Source organism: Engystomops pustulosus, chromosome 1, assembly GCF_040894005.1.
Source record: "Engystomops pustulosus chromosome 1, aEngPut4.maternal, whole genome shotgun sequence".
Classification (NCBI taxonomy): Eukaryota; Metazoa; Chordata; class Amphibia; order Anura; family Leptodactylidae; genus Engystomops; species Engystomops pustulosus.
Genome location: NC_092411.1, coordinates 298,617,954 through 298,636,621, shown reverse-complemented (window position 1 = coordinate 298,636,621; position 18,668 = coordinate 298,617,954). Strand labels below are relative to the sequence as shown.

The 18,668-nt window shown below is 49.0% G+C and overlaps 1 protein-coding gene across 2 annotated transcripts in view; it reads left to right on the top strand.

Annotated features, from left to right (window-relative positions):
• The first annotated feature begins 10,349 nt into the window (after nt 1-10,349).
• The window catches only part of LOC140084488 (probable carboxypeptidase X1), a 46,324-nt gene continuing 38,005 nt past the window's right edge, over nt 10,350-18,668 (top strand). For both annotated transcript variants that reach the window (XM_072126458.1, XM_072126456.1), the window contains exon 1: nt 10,350-10,710. In XM_072126458.1, coding sequence (XP_071982559.1) covers nt 10,464-10,710 — 247 coding nt within the window. In that variant the 5' untranslated portion in view covers nt 10,350-10,463. The remainder of the gene's footprint in view (nt 10,711-18,668) is intronic.

The window sequence follows — 18,668 nt, the reverse complement described above, 5'->3', positions numbered from 1 at the left end:
CCCTGGAGTTCACCTTCTTCCTGGTGCATTTAAGTGCATTGTCCGTGTATAATGCGCTGTGCGGGGAGTCACTAAGACCCTGCGTCCGATATCCTGCATGTGTTGCTTCCCCGCTCAGGTCCCCGGAGTTCACATTCTTCTTCATGGTGCATGTAAGTGCATTGTCTGTGTATAATGCGCTGTGCGGGGAGTCACTAAGATCCTGCCCCCGATATCCTGCATGTGTCGCTTCCCCGCTCAGGTCCCCGGAGTTCACCTTCTTCTTCCTGGTGCATGTAAGTGCATTGTCCGTGTATAATGCGCTGTGCGGGGAGTCACTAAGATCCTGCGTCCGATATCCTGCATGTGTCGCTTCCCTGCTCAGGTCCCCAGAGTTCACCTTCTTCTTCCTGGTGCATGTAAGGGCATTGTCTTGCAACACAATTTAAATCTTAATCCTGCACTCAGTAGAAATCAGTCAGATCCTCCAAAGTCAAGCATCCCCAACTTCTGTCGCATGGAAGATCACGATCACGTGCAAAACAATCCCAGTGCAAACCCCTGTTAAATACCTATCACAGCTGCACAAATCCAGAAACCGGTAAACAGTCTGACAAAAGTATGATCCGCAACCCTTAGTAAATAAGCCCCATTATCTATATCATGTGCACATCTTATTGATGATGTATTCATTAGACTATCGGCAGATCCTGTACTCAGGGATTTACTCTTGATATTTTCAGCGCTTACACTGCTTATTGTTACCATCAAACTTTAGAAATGAATAGCCTGTTGCAAAGCGGGTTGGACTTGCTGCAGCGTGGTACCACCACGTCACTCCATGGGCTCGACTTTGTCCACGGTGGTGGCCAAGGCGAAGTACAGAGTTGTGAGTCAGAATTGGGGTCTGGGACAGACAGGAGGTTGAGACAGGTAGCACAAGATAAAGGTCAGAGGCAGAGCAGGAGGTCAGGGTAGGCAGCACAGGAACATAGTCAGGAATGGAAAATCTCAATATGAGGCACAAAGATCTGTCAGGGGACACAGGAAGGGGCAGGGATTAACAGGAATTATCAGTGTGCTGGCTCTTTAAATCTCAGAATGCCGGCAGGAGGCAGGGTAGCACACGCCGGAGCGAGCAGACCACCGGTGGAATGCAGACAGGTAAGTTGCTGTAGGCGTGAAGGGGCACAGGGAGGCACACGGGTGCGCCTGGGATCTGGGCCATAGGTCGCAGGGGCACCCATTACATTACCCCCCTTCGGCCTCCCCCTCTTTTTGGTCTGAAGGAATCTCTGCAGGAATCTCTGGTCCAGGATGTTATCTCCAGGCTCCCATAATCTCTCCTTAGGCCGATGCCCTTCCAGTCGACAAGGAAGAAACGCTTCCCTCTAACTGCTTAGTGTCCAGGACCTCCTTAACCTTATAGACATTGTTGTAGTCAGCCACAGGAGCAGGAGGAGGCACTTGACGGGAGAAGCAGTTCAGGATGACAGGCTTCAGAAGAGAAAGAGCAGAGCAATGAAGTGGGACATCTTAGGAAACTAAGATGTTACCACCCAGATGACTTAATTACCGGAAGAAGATGGGAGATCCGTAATAAAGAACAAACAATTAGGTATCGGCAATGGCAGGAGCAGACCTGCTGGCTTGAGACGTGACGACTTGTAATGGGCACAGGAAGCGCAGGAGCTCACAAAATTGAATGTCCTCCAGCAGAATCGATCGAGATATAAGCACAACAGATCTCTGCACCCCAGGATGCCCAGCCACACGAGAGCAATGTCCCCAAGTGAGTACCCTCTTCCGAAGAGCTGTTCGAACATATGTTTTGCCAGGAGGAAGCTACTGTAGGTCCACAGGGGCGGAAACAACCAGCCGTTCAGGAGGAACAATATGTCTAGGAGCGGGTTCTTCACCAATTACGTCAGAGGCATGAGAGAGGACATCAGCCTTAAAGGAAACCTACCACTTGTAGTGGCAGGTTTCCGATGGAAATACCGGGCACCAGCTCAGGGTGAGCTGGTGCCGGAGCTTATTTTAGTTAGTGTTTTAAACCGCGGTATCGCGGTTTAAAACACTTTTTAAACCTTATAGCCGGCGCAGGCAGGTACGCGCTCGGCGCAGGCAGGTATGCGCTCGGCGCTTACCGTGCGCGCGGCTATATAGGAAGTGAATGAGAGCCGCGTGCACGGTAAGCGCTGAGCGCGTACCTGCCTGCGCCGGCTATAAAGTTTAAAAAGTGTTTTAAACCGCAATACCGCGGTTTAAAACACTAACTAAAATAAGCTCCGGCACCAGCTCACCCTGAGCTGGTGCCCGGTATTTCCATCGGAAACCTGCCACTACAAGTGGTAGGTTTCCTTTAACATTCTTCTCTGCAGGATGGAAATGTATCACGAAGTTGAAGAGGGAGAAGACCAGCGAGCCTGTCGAGGATTGAGATGCTGAGCAGTCTGGAGATAGACGGTCCACGTAGATACAGACCGGATGACAAGCTCCTTTTCAGAAGATAACGTCATTCTTCTAAAGCTAGCTTTATGGCCAGAAGCTTCTGATCACTTATGGAATAGTTCCTCTCTGCGGCAGAGAAGGTCTCAGAGAAGAAGCCACTTCTGAGGGTTTGACTTTTGGGCCCTTTTTAGGTGAGAAGAGCTCCAACGGATGAGCCTTCAACCTGTAGCAGGAACGGTTTCTCAGTATCAGGCCAGTTGAGAATGGAAGCAGAGGCAAAGGCAGACTTCAGCGTGAGAAAGCGTTTTCACTCGCCGGAGTCCAGAGTTTAGATTTCACGTTGTTCTTGGTCAGCGCCACAATGGGAGATACGAGGGAGGAGAAATGTAGTATGAACTGCGGGTAGTAATTAGCGAAGCCCAGGAATCTCTGGACAGCACAAAGTCCTACCGGCGAGGCTACTGATGTACTGCAAACAACTTGGCAGGATCCATCTGTATTCCCTTGTCAGAGATAATGGGGGTCATTTACTAAGGGCCCGATTCGCGTTTTCCCGACGTGTTACCCGAATATTTCCGATTTGCGCCGGATTTCCTTGAATTGCCCCGGGATTTTGCCGCACGCGATCGGATTGTGGCGCATCGGCGCCGGCATGCACACGACGGAAATTGGGGGGCGTGGACGAACGAAAACCCGCCGAAAAAAACGCCGCATTTTTTTAAAAAAATGTGTCGCGAAAATTGCACTTACCTTCACTCAGCCCGGCTCGGTGTATTCCAGTGCGTTCCGATGCTCTTCAGCACAGCAGCGCCACCTGGTGGATGGCGAAGGAACTACCTTAATAAATCCCGGCCGGACCCGAATCTAGTGCAGAGAACGCGCCGCTGGATCGCGAATGGACCGGGTAAGTAAATCTGCCCCATTGTATCCAAGGAATGGAAGACTCTTCTGATGAAATTGGCACTTCTCAAGTTTGAGACTCAAGGTCCGTGGAGAACACCTAGAAATCATCAAGATAGACCACAACACAGTATACAGTAAGTCTCTGAAAATATCGTAGACAAATTATTGGAACACTGCTAGTGCATTACACTAGCATAACAACGGGGCATAACAAGGTACTCAAAGTGTTGAGTATTGAAGGCAGTATTAAAAGCTAATACCCTTGCTATATTCCTGTGTATTGACCTCCGATTGTGACCCTGGATCTGTTCCCATTTACGCTCCTTCACTGCCAGACCTGACATTCCTGCTTCCTGCCTGTCCCCGACCACAAACTTGCCTTCTGACTCTGTACCTCACCTTGACTGCCACCACAGACAGATTCATGCCTGTGGAACGACCTGGTGGTACCACGCCGCAGGAAGTCCAACTCGCTTTGCGGTGGGCTCTTGTGAAAACTGGATGCCACTTAGATTCCGGTCCCAGGTGTCAGCTTGTGTCATCATCCGCGGTGGTCCAGGGGGTCCACTACCCCTGAACCTGACAGTAAGATCTGATTTTACCACCATTGTGGTCCAGCAGTCCCAGCAGATTGCTACACAAGGTGAACAGCTTGGACAAGTCACAGCTATGCTGCAGCAGTTGATAGCCACTCAGCAACAGCGTCAGATCCCTGCGGCCTCTTCTGCTACCCCGGTTAGTCTGCCTGCCGCTGAACCTAGGCTGAAACTCTTCATGCCAACAAAGTATGATGGGGACCCCAAGTCACTCAATGCTCCCTGTGCATTGAACTTATGCAGTCTCAATTTGTCACAGAATGGTCTAAGGTGGCATTCATCATCAGTCTCCTCTCCGGGAAGACCCTGGCCTGGGCTACTCCTCTCTGGGACAGGGACGATCTGGTCACGGCTACCCTCCAAGCATTTTTAGTGGAATTCCGGTCCGCTTTTGAGGAACCTGCACGGGCGTCCACAGCTGAGACTGCACTGCTGAACCTGCATCGAAGGGAATCATCCATTGGAGACTATGCAGTTCAGTTCCATACCCTGACCTCTGAACTCACCTGGAACGATGCAGCCCTGTCTGCGACCTTTAAAAGGGTCAAGTTAAAGATGCACTGGCTGCACGTGACCTGCCGTCTACTCTGAGTGGTCTCATCACTCTGGTCACTCGGATTGATATTTGGTTCAAGGAGCGCGCTGAGGAGTTACGTCTCGAGCATCCGCAAGCCCAGGTTCGATGTTTGCCTCACTTGGCACCTGCCTTCCAAAGGCCTCTACAGGCTCCGGCCGTGCCGTCTGCAGAGGAACCAATGCAGGTGGACAGAACTCGACTTTCCCTCCAGGAATGCTCCAGACGACGTCAGGAGGATCTCTGCCTGTGTTGTGCCAGTCCGGAACATTTAATTGGGGCTTGTCCTGTTTGTCCCCAGCGTCCGGGAAACGGCAGCACCTAGGGTTCTTGGGAGAAGCGCCCCTAGGTGAGAGCAAAGCTTTTCCACGCCTGAACATTCTCGTTCTCCTCAGCTTCAGCACTGGTAGCCAGATTCAGGTCGCTGCTTTTTTGGACTTTGGTTCTGCTGGAAACTTTGTTGATGCTGCTCTGGTCTCCCAGCATCACATCCCTGTGGTCCACCTCGAGAAGCCCCTGGCCATCTCCTCGGTCAGTGGTCATATTCTCTCCGATCCATTCGGAGCCTATTTCCCTGAAAGTCGGAGCACTTCATAATGAGAGACTCTACTTCTATGTGCTGCCGCGTTCCACCTCTTCCCTTCTGCTGGGCCTTCCGTTGTTACAGCCTCACGCACCAGTCCTTAAATGGAAGACGGGGGAGATTCTTAGCTGTGGACCACATTGCCAGTCTCGCTGCATTTTGGTGCCTCTCCCAGTACCTGTCTTGGCCTCCATAGTTCCCAAGTCTCTAGAGGACCTTCCAACTTGTTATCAGGACTTTTCTAATGTTTTTTCCAAGAAACAAGCAGAGACTTTGCCACTTCACCAGTCCTACCACTGCCCTGTTGATCTGCTGCCGGTTGCTTCTGCTACACAGAGTCAGGTGTATCCTCTCTCTGTACCAGAGACTGCAGCAATGTCGGAATATATCCAAGAAATTTATACGTAAATACTCTTCCCTGGCTGGTACAGGCTTCTTCTTGGTGGGTCACTCCATCCATTCAATTGATTATTGCGGTCTTAATAAGGACACGGTTAACAACCGCTCTCCCTTGCCGTTGATCACGGAGTTCTTTAACCGCCTGCGTGGGTCCAAGGTCTTCTCCAAACTGGACCTTTGTGGGGCCTACAACCTCATCTGGATTTGCAAGTGGGACAAGTGTAAGACTGCCTTTAACACTTGCGATGGACATTTCAAGTATTTGGTCATGCCGTTTGGACTGTGCAATGTACCAGCTGTATTTTAAGAATTAGTCAACGACATCTTCAGGGATATGCTCTATACTTGTGTTGTGGTCTATCTTGATGACATTCTGGCGTTCTCCCCGGATCTAGAGTTCCACCAGTCCCACGTATGGCAACTTCTTAGTAGCCACAGAAACAATCGCCTATACGTCAAACTCGAGAAATGTCAATATCACCAGCGGAGCCTTCCTTTCATTGGCTATTTTATCCCGCACTTCTCCACCCTTGTATCTCCCATTGTGGTGCTCACCAAGAAGGGGGCCAATCTACATCTTTGGTCTTCGGTGGCTAAAGAAGCCTTCTCAAGGTTGAAATCCGCCTTTGCCTCAGCCCCTGCTCTCACTCGGCCTAATACAGAGAAGCCCTTTCATCTGGAAGTTGATGCCTCCTCAGTAGGAGCTGGGGCAGTGCTCACCCAGAAAGGAACTTAAGGCTGAACTCTTACTTGCGGCCTTTTCTCTAAGACTTTTTCCTCCGCAGAGAGGAATTACTCCATAGGAAATAGAGAACTTCTGGAAACCAAACCTGCCCTGGAAGAGTGACGTTATCTTCTGGAGGGAGCTCACCATCCGGTCTGCATATATAAAAATCATAAGAATCTCCAATATCTCCAGACTGCTAAACGTTTCAACCCAAAGCAAACCCGTTGGTCAGTCTTCTTTTCACGTTTCAACCTCCTTATCCACTTCCGTCCTGCTGAGAAGAATATCAAGGTTGATGCTCTTTCCCGTGCCTCTGATATCATTGGAGAGGAGCCAGATCCTTGGCATATTATTTCTCCTGAACAACTGGCTGTTGCTGATCTTCAGCAGCTCCCCCCGCCAAGACTTGACCTGCACCTCGAAAGAGAAAATTGACTTGGGGACATTGTTCTCCTCAATCCTCTCAGCCTGATCTGGTCAAAGATGTTCGGGGTGGGTTCCCGCACTTCCTGACTGTGCCCTTACTAGGTCTCCTCCAGTCTTCTCCTCGGGTGACAAGATGTGGATATCATCCAGATACGTTCGGCTGAAAATTCCTAGCTTCAAGCTTTGAGCCCATTTTCTGGAGCCTTTCGAGGTGGTAAAGCACATAAATCCTGTGGTGTGTGTCTTCCTCTCACTATGCGCATCATGAACACCTTCCATGTCTCTCCCCTAAAACCTGTCATCTTGAACCGCTTCTCTCGGAAACCTCCTCCTCCTGAGGCTGACTCCACTGACGTCTTCGTGGTAAAGGAGGTTCTGGACATGAAGACCGTGAGAGTTAATCGGTTGTTCCTTGTTGACTGGAAGGGGTTCGGAGAGAGAGGAGAGATACTGGGAGCCTGAGGATAACATTCTGGACCGTAGCCCCTGCAAAGATTTCTCCAGACCAAGAAGAGGGGGAGGCCGAAGGGAGGGATTACTGTCACGGGTGGTCGCAGGTGCCCCATTCCGCAGTGCCCGCTCCCCCTGGCATCACTCACTTCTCCATGCTCCTACTCCTCTCCCAACTTCCCAGCGCACGCATCTCAGTCATCTAGGGCGCGCATGACAGTGCTTGTAAATTTAAAGGGCCAGCGCACCGCTTATTGGTGCTGGTTCCCGGAATTAGATAAAAACTGTCTTCTCCCAGCCTTCCCCGCCAGATCTTCCTGCTATATGCTTGCTTGCTCCTTTGCCATATAACTGTATATTGATCTCCCTTTGCGACCCTGGACCTGTTCCCGTTTATGCTCCTCCGCTGCCAGCCCTGACCTTCTGCTCTGCCTCTGACCCTGAACTGTTGCCCCCTGTCTCGACCCACTACCTGTCTCTATAGATATGGGAACAAAGCCAAGCTTGATGTATATATGTGGCTACAGGACTGATGTTACTATACAGAAATGCTAAAATGTGCCATACAAGCCCTAAAATAGGCACAATTCCTAATACACAGCCAGAAATTATGCTAATTTCCCCCATTAGGCCAGGAGTGTGGAGGGGGAAGATTGGTTGGCAACGTAGTGGGTCATCCTGTGCACTGCCTATAGCCTGCGCCCGTTCAGGGGTAGGCCCGAGCACAATACTATGTCATTTCAGATCTGGTGTAAAAGCCCACTGGGATTTATCCATAGGGACGGGACAGCATCATACACTGGAGCACATACTGCCAGCGCATGATAAGTGTGCCCATAAAACTCATTTATTCCTTTCTTGCTAATCTCTGTTTCTATAGTTTCTATGATGGAATATAACGTTCTTGTTGGAGCTTTGGTAACATTAGCCTAATGTATAGAAGTGGTAACAGAACCAAGCCTAATGTATAGAAGTGGTAACAGAACCAAGCCTAATGTATAGATGTGGTAACAGAACCAAGCCTAATGCATAGATGTGGTAACAGAACCAAGCCTAATGTATAGATGTGGTAACAGAACCAATCCTAATGTATAGATGTGGTAACAGAACCAAGCCTAATGCATAGATGTGGTAACAGAACCAAGCCTAATGTATAGATGTGGTAACAGAACCAATCCTAATGTATAGATGTGGTAACAGAACCAAGCCTAATGCATAGACGTGGTAACAGAACCAAGCCTAATGCATAGATGTGGTAACAGAACCAAGCCTACTGTATAGATGTGGTAACAGAACCAATCCTAATGCATAGATGTGGTAACAGAACCAAGCCTAATGTATAGATGTGGTAACAGAACCAAGCCTAATGCATAGATGTGGTAACAGAACCAAGCCTAATGTATAGATGTGGTAACAGAACCAAGCCTAATGTATAGATGTGGTAACAGAACCAAGCCTACTGTATAGATGTGGTAACAGAACCAAGCCTACTGTATAGATGTGGTAACAGAACCAAGCCTAATGTATAGATGTGGTAACAGAACCAAGCCTAATGTATAGATGTGGTAACAGAACCATGCCTAATGTATAGATGTGGTAACAGAACTAAGCTTAATGTATAGATCTGGTAACAGAACCAAGCTTACTGTATAGATGTGGTAACAGAACCAAGCCTAATGTATAGATGTGGTAACAGAACCAAGCCTACTGTATAGATGTGGTAACAGAATTAAGCTTAATGTATAGATGTGGTAACAGAACCAAGCCTAATGTATAGATGTGGTAACAGAACCAAGCTTAATGTATAGATGTGGTAACAGAACTAAGCTTAATGTATAGATGTGGTAACAGAACCAAGCCTAATGGATAGATGTGGTAACAGAACCAAGCCTACTGTATAGATGTGGTAACAGAACCAATTCTAATGTATAGATGTGGTAACAGAACCAAGCCTAATGTATAGATGTGGTAACAGAACCAATCCTAATGTATAGATGTGGTAACAGAACCAAGCCTAATGTATAGATGTGGTAACAGAACCAAGCCTAATGTATAGATGTGGTAACAGAACCAAGCCTAATGTATAGATGTGGTAACAGAACCAAGCCTAATGTATAGATGTGGTAACAGAACTAAGCTTAATGTATAGATCTGGTAACAGAACCAAGCTTACTGTATAGATGTGGTAACAGAACCAATCCTAATGTATAGATGTGGTAACAGAACCAAGCCTATTGTATAGATGTGGTAACAGAACCAATCCTAATGTATAGATGTGGTAACAGAACCAAGCCTAATGTATAGATGTGGTAACAGAACCATGCCTAATGTATAGATGTGGTAACAGAACTAAGCTTAATGTATAGATCTGGTAACAGAACCAAGCTTACTGTATAGATGTGGTAACAGAACCAAGCCTAATGTATAGATGTGGTAACAGAACCAAGCCTACTGTATAGATGTGGTAACAGAATTAAGCCTAATGTATAGATGTGGTAACAGAACCAAGCCTAATATATAGATGTGGTAACAGAACCAAGTTTAATGTATAGATGTGGTAACAGAACTAAGCTTAATCTATAGATCTGGTAACAGAACCAAGCTTAATGTATAGATGTGGGAAAATGACTGTGTTTCCTATACAGACATGGTAATAGAACCAAACTCACTGCATTTATATGCTATGCTTAGTGTAAAGATGTGGTAAAAGAGCCAGGCTTAATGTATAGATGTGGTAACAGAACCAAGCATAATGTATAGATGTGGTAACAGAACCAAGCATAATGTATAGATGTGGTAACAGAACCAAGCATAATGCATAGATGTGGTAACAGAGCCAGGCTTAATGTATAGATGTGGTAACAGAACCAAGCATAATGTATAGATGTGGTAACAGAACCAAGCATAATGCATAGATGTGGTAACAGAGCCAGGCTTAATGTACATATATGGTAACAGAACCAAGCATAATGCATAGATGTGGTAACAGAGCCAGGCTTAATGTACATATATGGTAACAGAACCTTACTGTGTGTCTGTATACATTCGCTGTGTGATGTCATTAATCCCGTGCCTCTATTGTTCTGTAATTGTGCAGATAATAGTTTAATGATATAATTATATCATCGTTATTTTGTCTCATTCTCACACTGTTCACAGCTGACTTCTGTCACAGTGTGCTGCATTGGTGGTGCTGTGAGCTGTATTAGAAGTTTTTCCCATCTCCTCTCTGGAAGTGGCAGGAATTTGAGTTGGGGGCTGGGATTCTGTGTGTGGAGGAGGAGGAGGGGAGGGCAGACCATTCTGTTCTCCTAATTTTTCCTTAAAATCCCCTGATTGAGGTTCAGTAGAGGACGGAGCCCTCCAGTGACAATGTATGTGACCCCCTTGGTGCTGTGGGTGCTGTGCACTGTTCTCTGCTTCTGGGAGGGGTCCCCTGCACCCCACAATGTCACCCTGCTCTTCAAGGTCAGCAACAAGACACAAAGTAAGAGCCCCCCAAATACTGGAGGAGCCAATGGGACCCAGCCCCCACCTTATGTCAGCGAGGACCTGGACGAGCCCGTACCTAAGGACAGAAGACTGCGGCTATCAGAGGAGAAACCTGCAAACAAGAAAGGTGAGACGCCTGTCGTGACCCAGCATGACCCCTGACCCCTGCCCTCTCACCCCCTGCCTGGCTGTGCTTATAATATGTTACATGCGAGACATGGGAAATGTGCTGTACTCAGGAAGACTTCATATATGAAACATCAGGTACAGAGGAGCGCTGTACACAGGTAGACTGTATAGAGGAGCGCTGTACACAGGTAGACTGTATAGAGGAGCGCTGTACACAGGTAGACTGTATAGAGGAGCGCTGTACACAGGTAGACTGTATAGAGGAGCGCTGTACACAGGTAGACTGTATAGAGGAGCGCTGTACACAGGTAGACTGTATAGAGGAGCGCTGTACACAGGTAGACTGTATAGAGGAGCGCTGTACACAGGTAGACTGTATAGAGGAGCGCTGTACACAGGTAGACTGTATAGAGGAGCGCTGTACACAGGTAGACTGTATAGAGGAGCGCTGTACACAGGTAGACTGTATAGAGGAGCGCTGTACACAGGTAGACTGTATAGAGGAGCGCTGTACACAGGTAGACTGTATAGAGGAGCGCTGTACACAGGTAGACTGTATAGAGGAGCGCTGTACACAGGTAGACTGTATTGAGGAGCGCTGTACACAGGTAGACTGTATAGAGGAGCGCTGTACACAGGTAGACTGTATAGAGGAGCGCTGTACACAGGTAGACTGTATAGAGGAGCGCTGTACACAGGTAGACTGTATAGAGGAGCGCTGTACACAGGTAGACTGTATAGAGGAGCGCTGTACACAGGTAGACTGTATAGAGGAGCGCTGTACACAGGTAGACTGTATAGAGGACCGCTGTACACAGGTAGACTGTATAGAGGAGCGCTGTACACAGGTAGACTGTATAGAGGAGCGCTGTACACAGGTACACTGTATAGAGGAGCGCTGTACACAGGTAGACTGTATTGAGGAGCGCTGTACACAGGTAGACTGTATAGAGGAGCGCTGTACACAGGTAGACTGTATAGAGGAGCGCTGTACACAGGTAGACTGTATAGAGGAGCGCTGTACACAGGTAGACTGTATAGAGGAGCGCTGTACACAGGTAGACTGTATAGAGGAGCGCTGTACACAGGTAGACTGTATAGAGGAGCGCTGTACACAGGTAGACTGTATAGAGGAGCGCTGTACACAGGTAGACTGTATAGAGGAGCGCTGTACACAGGTAGACTGTATTGAGGAGCGCTGTACACAGGTAGACTGTATAGAGGAGCGCTGTACACAGGTAGACTGTATAGAGGAGCGCTGTACACAGGTAGACTGTATAGAGGAGCGCTGTACACAGGTAGACTGTATAGAGGAGCGCTGTGCACAGGTGGACTGTATAGAGGAGCGCTGTACACAGGTAGACTGTATAGAGGAGCGCTGTACACAGGTAGACTGTATAGAGGAGCGCTGTACACAGGTAGACTGTATAGAGGAGCGCTGTACACAGGTAGACTGTATAGAGGAGCGCTGTACACAGGTAGACTGTATAGAGGAGCGCTGTACACAGGTAGACTGTATAGAGGAGCGCTGTACACAGGTAGACTGTATAGAGGAGCGCTGTACACAGGTAGACTGTATAGAGGAGCGCTGTACACAGGTAGACTGTATAGAGGAGCGCTGTACACAGGTAGACTGTATAGAGGAGCGCTGTACACAGGTAGACTGTATAGAGGAGCGCTGTACACAGGTAGACTGTATAGAGGAGCGCTGTACACAGGTAGACTGTATAGAGGAGCGCTGTACGCAGGTAGACTGTATAGAGGAGCGCTGTACACAGGTAGACTGTATAGAGGAGCGCTGTACGCAGGTAGACTGTATAGAGGAGCGCTGTACACAGGTAGACTGTATAGAGGAGCGCTGTACACAGGTAGACTGTATAGAGGAGCGCTGTACGCAGGTAGACTGTATAGAGGAGCGCTGTACACAGGTAGACTGTATAGAGGAGCGCTGTACACAGGTAGACTGTATAGAGGAGCGCTGTACACAGGTAGACTGTATAGAGGAGCGCTGTACACAGGTAGACTGTATAGAGGAGCGCTGTACACAGGTAGACTGTATAGAGGAGCGCTGTACACAGGTAGACTGTATAGAGGAGCGCTGTACACAGGTAGACTGTATAGAGGAGCGCTGTGCACAGGTAGACTGTATAGGGGAGCGCTGTACGCAGGTAGACTGTATAGAGGAGCGCTGTGCACAGGTAGACTGTATAGAGGAGCGCTGTACACAGGTAGACTGTATAGAGGAGCGCTGTACACAGGTACACTGTATAGAGGAGCGCTGTACACAGGTAGACTGTATAGAGGAGCGCTGTACACAGGTAGACTGTATAGAGGAGCGCTGTACACAGGTACACTGTATAGAGGAGCGCTGTACACAGGTAGACTGTATAGAGGAGCGCTGTACACAGGTAGACTGTATAGAGGAGCGCTGTACACAGGTAGACTGTATAGAGGAGCCCTGTACACAGGTAGACTGTATAGAGGAGCGCTGTACACAGGTAGACTGTATAGAGGAGCGCTGTACACAGGTAGACTGTATAGAGGAGCGCTGTACACAGGTAGACTGTATAGAGGAGCGCTGTACACAGGTAGACTGTATAGAGGAGCGCTGTACACAGGTAGACTGTATAGAGGAGCGCTGTACACAGGTAGACTGTATAGAGGAGCGCTGTACACAGGTAGACTGTATAGAGGAGCGCTGTGCACAGGTAGACTGTATAGAGGAGCGCTGTACACAGGTAGACTGTATAGAGGAGCGCTGTACACAGGTAGACTGTATAGAGGAGCGCTGTACACAGGTAGACTGTATAGAGGAGCGCTGTACACAGGTAGACTGTATAGAGGAGCGCTGTACACAGGTAGACTGTATAGAGGAGCGCTGTACACAGGTAGACTGTATAGAGGAGCGCTGTACACAGGTAGACTGTATAGAGGAGCGCTGTACACAGGTAGACTGTATAGAGGAGCGCTGTGCACAGGTAGACTGTATAGAGGAGCGCTGTACACAGGTAGACTGTATAGAGGAGCGCTGTACACAGGTAGACTGTATAGAGGAGCGCTGTACACAGGTAGACTGTATAGAGGAGCGCTGTACACAGGTAGACTGCATAGAGGAGCGCTGTACACAGGTAGACTGTATAGAGGACCGCTGTACACAGGTAGACTGTATAGAGGAGCGCTGTACACAGGTAGACTGTATAGAGGAGCGCTGTACGCAGGTAGACTGTATAGAGGAGCGCTGTACACAGGTAGACTGTAAAGAGGAGCGCTGTACACAGGTAGACTGTATAGAGGAGCGCTGTACACAGGTAGACTGTATAGAGGAGCGCTGTACACAGGTAGACTGTATAGAGGAGCGCTGTACACAGGTAGACTGTATAGAGGAGCGCTGTGCACAGGTAGACTGTATAGAGGAGCGCTGTACACAGGTAGACTGTATAGAGGAGCGCTGTGCACAGGTAGACTGTATAGAGGAGCGCTGTACACAGGTAGACTGTATAGAGGAGCGCTGTGCACAGGTAGACTGTATAGAGGAGCGCTGTACACAGGTAGTCTGTATAGAGGAGCGCTGTACACAGGTAGACGGTATAGAGGAGCGCTGTACACAGGTAGACTGTATAGAGGAGCGCTGTACACAGGTAGAATGTATAGGGGAGCGCTGTACGCAGGTAGACTGCATAGAGGAGCGCTGTACACAGGTAGACTGTATAGAGGAGCGCTGTACACAGGTAGACTGTATAGAGGAGCGCTGTACACAGGTAGACTGTACAGAGGAGCGCTGTGCACAGGTAGACTGTATAGAGGAGCGCTGTGCACAGGTAGACTGTATAGAGGAGCGCTGTACACAGGTAGACTGTATAGAGGAGCGCTGTACACAGGTAGACTGTATAGAGGAGCGCTGTACACAGGTAGACTGTATAGAGGAGCGCTGTACACAGGTAGACTGTATAGAGGAGCGCTGTACACAGGTAGACTGTATAGAGGAGCGCTGTACACAGGTAGACTGTATAGAGGAGCGCTGTACACAGGTAGACTGTATAGAGGAGCGCTGTACACAGGTAGACTGTATAGAGGAGCGCTGTACACAGGTAGACTGTATAGAGGAGCGCTGTACACAGGTAGACTGTATAGAGGAGCGCTGTACACAGGTAGACTGTATAGAGGAGCGCTGTACACAGGTAGACTGTATAGAGGAGCGCTGTACACAGGTAGACTGTATAGAGGAGCGCTGTACACAGGTAGACTGTATAGAGGAGCGCTGTACACAGGTAGACTGTATAGAGGAGCGCTGTACACAGGTAGACTGTATAGAGGAGCGATATACACAGGTAGACTGTATAGAGGAGCGCTGCACACAGGTAGACTGTATAGAGGAGCGCTGTACACAGGTAGACTGTATAGAGGAGCGCTGTACACAGGTAGACTGTATAGAGGAGCGCTGTACACAGGTAGACTGTATAGAGGAGCGCTGTACACAGGTAGACTGTATAGAGGAGCGCTGTACACAGGTAGACTGCATAGAGGAGCGCTGTGCACAGGTAGACTGCATAGAGGACCGCTGTACACAGGTAGACTGTATAGAGGAGCGCTGTACACAGGTAGACTGTATAGAGGAGCGCTGTACGCAGGTAGACTGTATAGAGGAGCGCTGTACACAGGTAGACTGTATAGAGGAGCGCTGTACACAGGTAGACTGTATAGGGGAGCGCTGTACGCAGGTAGACTGTATAGAGGAGCGCTGTGCACAGGTAGACTGTATAGAGGAGCGCTGTACACAGGTAGACTGTATAGAGGAGCGTTGTACACAGGTAGACTGTATAGAGGAGCGCTGTACACAGGTAGACTGTATAGAGGAGCGCTGTACACAGGTAGACTGTATAGAGGAGCGCTGTACACAGGTAGACTGTATAGAGGAGCGCTGTACACAGGTAGACTGTATAGAGGAGCGCTGTACACAGGTAGACTGTATAGAGGAGCGCTGTACACAGGTAGACTGTATAGAGGAGCGCTGTGCACAGGTAGACTGTATAGAGGAGCGCTGTACACAGGTAGACTGTATAGAGGAGCGCTGTACACAGGTAGACTGTATAGAGGAGCGCTGTACACAGGTAGACTGTATAGAGGAGCGCTGTACACAGGTAGACTGTATAGAGGAGCGCTGTGCACAGGTAGACTGTATAGAGGAGCGCTGTACACAGGTAGACTGTATAGAGGAGTGCTGTGCACAGGTAGACTGTATAGAGGAGCGCTGTACACAGGTAGACTGTATAGAGGAGCGCTGTGCACAGGTAGACTGTATAGAGGAGCGCTGTACACAGGTAGTCTGTATAGAGGAGCGCTGTACACAGGTAGACGGTATAGAGGAGCGCTGTACACAGGTAGACTGTATAGAGGAGCGCTGTACACAGGTAGAATGTATAGGGGAGCGCTGTACGCAGGTAGACTGTATAGAGGAGCGCTGTACACAGGTAGACTGTATAGAGGAGCGCTGTACACAGGTAGACTGTATAGAGGAGCGCTGTACACAGGTAAACTGTATAGAGGAGCGCTGTGCACAGGTAGACTGTATAGAGGAGCGCTGTACACAGGTAGACTGTATAGAGGAGCGCTGTGCACAGGTAGACTGTATAGAGGAGCGCTGTACACAGGTAGACTGTATAGAGGAGCGCTGTACACAGGTAGACTGTATAGAGGAGCGCTGTACACAGGTAGACTGTATAGAGGAGCGCTGTACACAGGTAGACTGTATAGAGGAGCGCTGTACACAGGTAGACTGTATAGAGGAGCGCTGTACACAGGTAGACTGTATAGAGGAGCGCTGTACACAGGTAGACTGTATAGAGGAGCGCTGTACACAGGTAGACTGTATAGAGGAGCGCTGTACACAGGTAGACTGTATAGAGGAGCGCTGTACACAGGTAGACTGTATAGAGGAGCGCTGTACACAGGTAGACTGTATAGAGGAGCGCTGTACACAGGTAGACTGTATAGAGGAGCGCTGTACACGTTACACCAAACCTACATGTTATTGAGTTTGTGTGTTTCACTTTTTTACTGGAGGATTGAACTAACTCTTTGACCCCTGACCTTTCATCCTGTTTGGAGAAGGCAGATAATGATTTGTCCTCTTCACTTAATGTTTATCCCAGAATCAGAATGTTCTGAGCTGTAGGAACAATAACCTCACATGTCATCACCCAAAACCACCTCCATCACCGACATCATCATCACCCACATCAACACCAGCTGCATCATCACCCGCATCATCATCACCCACATCAACACCACCTGCATCATCACCCACATTATCACCTGCCTCACCACATGCATCACTAGCAACTGCATCATCACCTACATCACCAGCACCTGCATCACCAGCACCTGCATCACCAGCACCTGCATCACCACCACCTACATCACCAGCACCTGCATCACCAGCACCTGCATCACCACCACCTACATCACCAGCACCTGCATCACCAGCACCTGCATCACCACCACCTACATCACCACCAACTACATCACCACCAGCTGCATCATCACCCACATTATCACCTGCCTCACCACATGCATCACCAGCACCTGCATCATCACCTACATCACCAGCACCTGCATCACCACCACCTGAATCATCACCTACATCACCACCAACTACATCACCACCAGCTGCATCATCACCCACATTATCACCTGCCTCACCACATGCATCACCAGCACCTGCATCATCACCTGCATCACCAGCACCTGCATCACCAGCACCTGCATCACCACCACCTACATCACCAGCACCTGAATCATCACCTACATCACCACCAACTACATCACCTGCATCATCACCCACATTATCACCTGCCTCACCACATGCATCACTAGCAACTGCATCATCACCTACATCACCATCACCTGCATCACCACCACCTACATCACCAGCACCTGAATCATCACCTACATCACCACCACCTACATCACCACCAGCTGCATCATCACCCACATTATCACCTGCCTCACCACATGCATCACCAGCACCTGCATCATCACCTACATCACCACCAACTACATCACCTGCATCATCACCCACATTATCACCTGCCTCACCACATGCATCACTACCAACTGCATCATTACCCACATCAACACCAGCTGCATCATCACCCGCATCATCATCACCCACATCACCAGCACCTACATCACCAGCACCTGCATCACCAGCACCTGCATCATCACCCACATTATCACATGCCTCACCACATGCATCACTAGCAATTGCATCATCACCCACATCAACACCACCTACATCACCTCCACCTACATCACTAGCACCTGCATCACCAGCACCTGCATCACCACCACCTGAATCATCACCTACATCACCACCAACTACACCACCTGCATCATCACCCACATTATCACCTGCCTCACCACATGCATCACTAGCAACTGCATCATCACCTGCATCATCACCACCTACATCACCTGCATCTTCACCATCACCTGCATCTTCACCATCACCTGCATCTTCACCATCACCACCACCTGCATCATCACCATCATCATCACCTGCATCATCACCACCTACATCACCAGCACCTGAATCATCACCTGCATCACCACCACCTACATCACCTGCATCTTCACCATCACCTGCATCTTCACCATCACCACCACCTGCATCTTCACCATCACCATCACCTGCATCTTCACCATCACCACCACCTGCATCTTCACCATCACCATCACCTGCATCTTCACCATCACCACCACCTGCATCTTCACCATCACCTGCATCTTCACCATCACCACCACCTGCATCTTCACCATCACCACCACCTGCATCTTCACCATCACCACCACCTGCATCTTCACCATCACCACCACCTGCATCATCACCATCACCTGCATCTTCACCATCACCACCACCTGCATCATCACCATCACCACCACCTGCATCTTCACCAT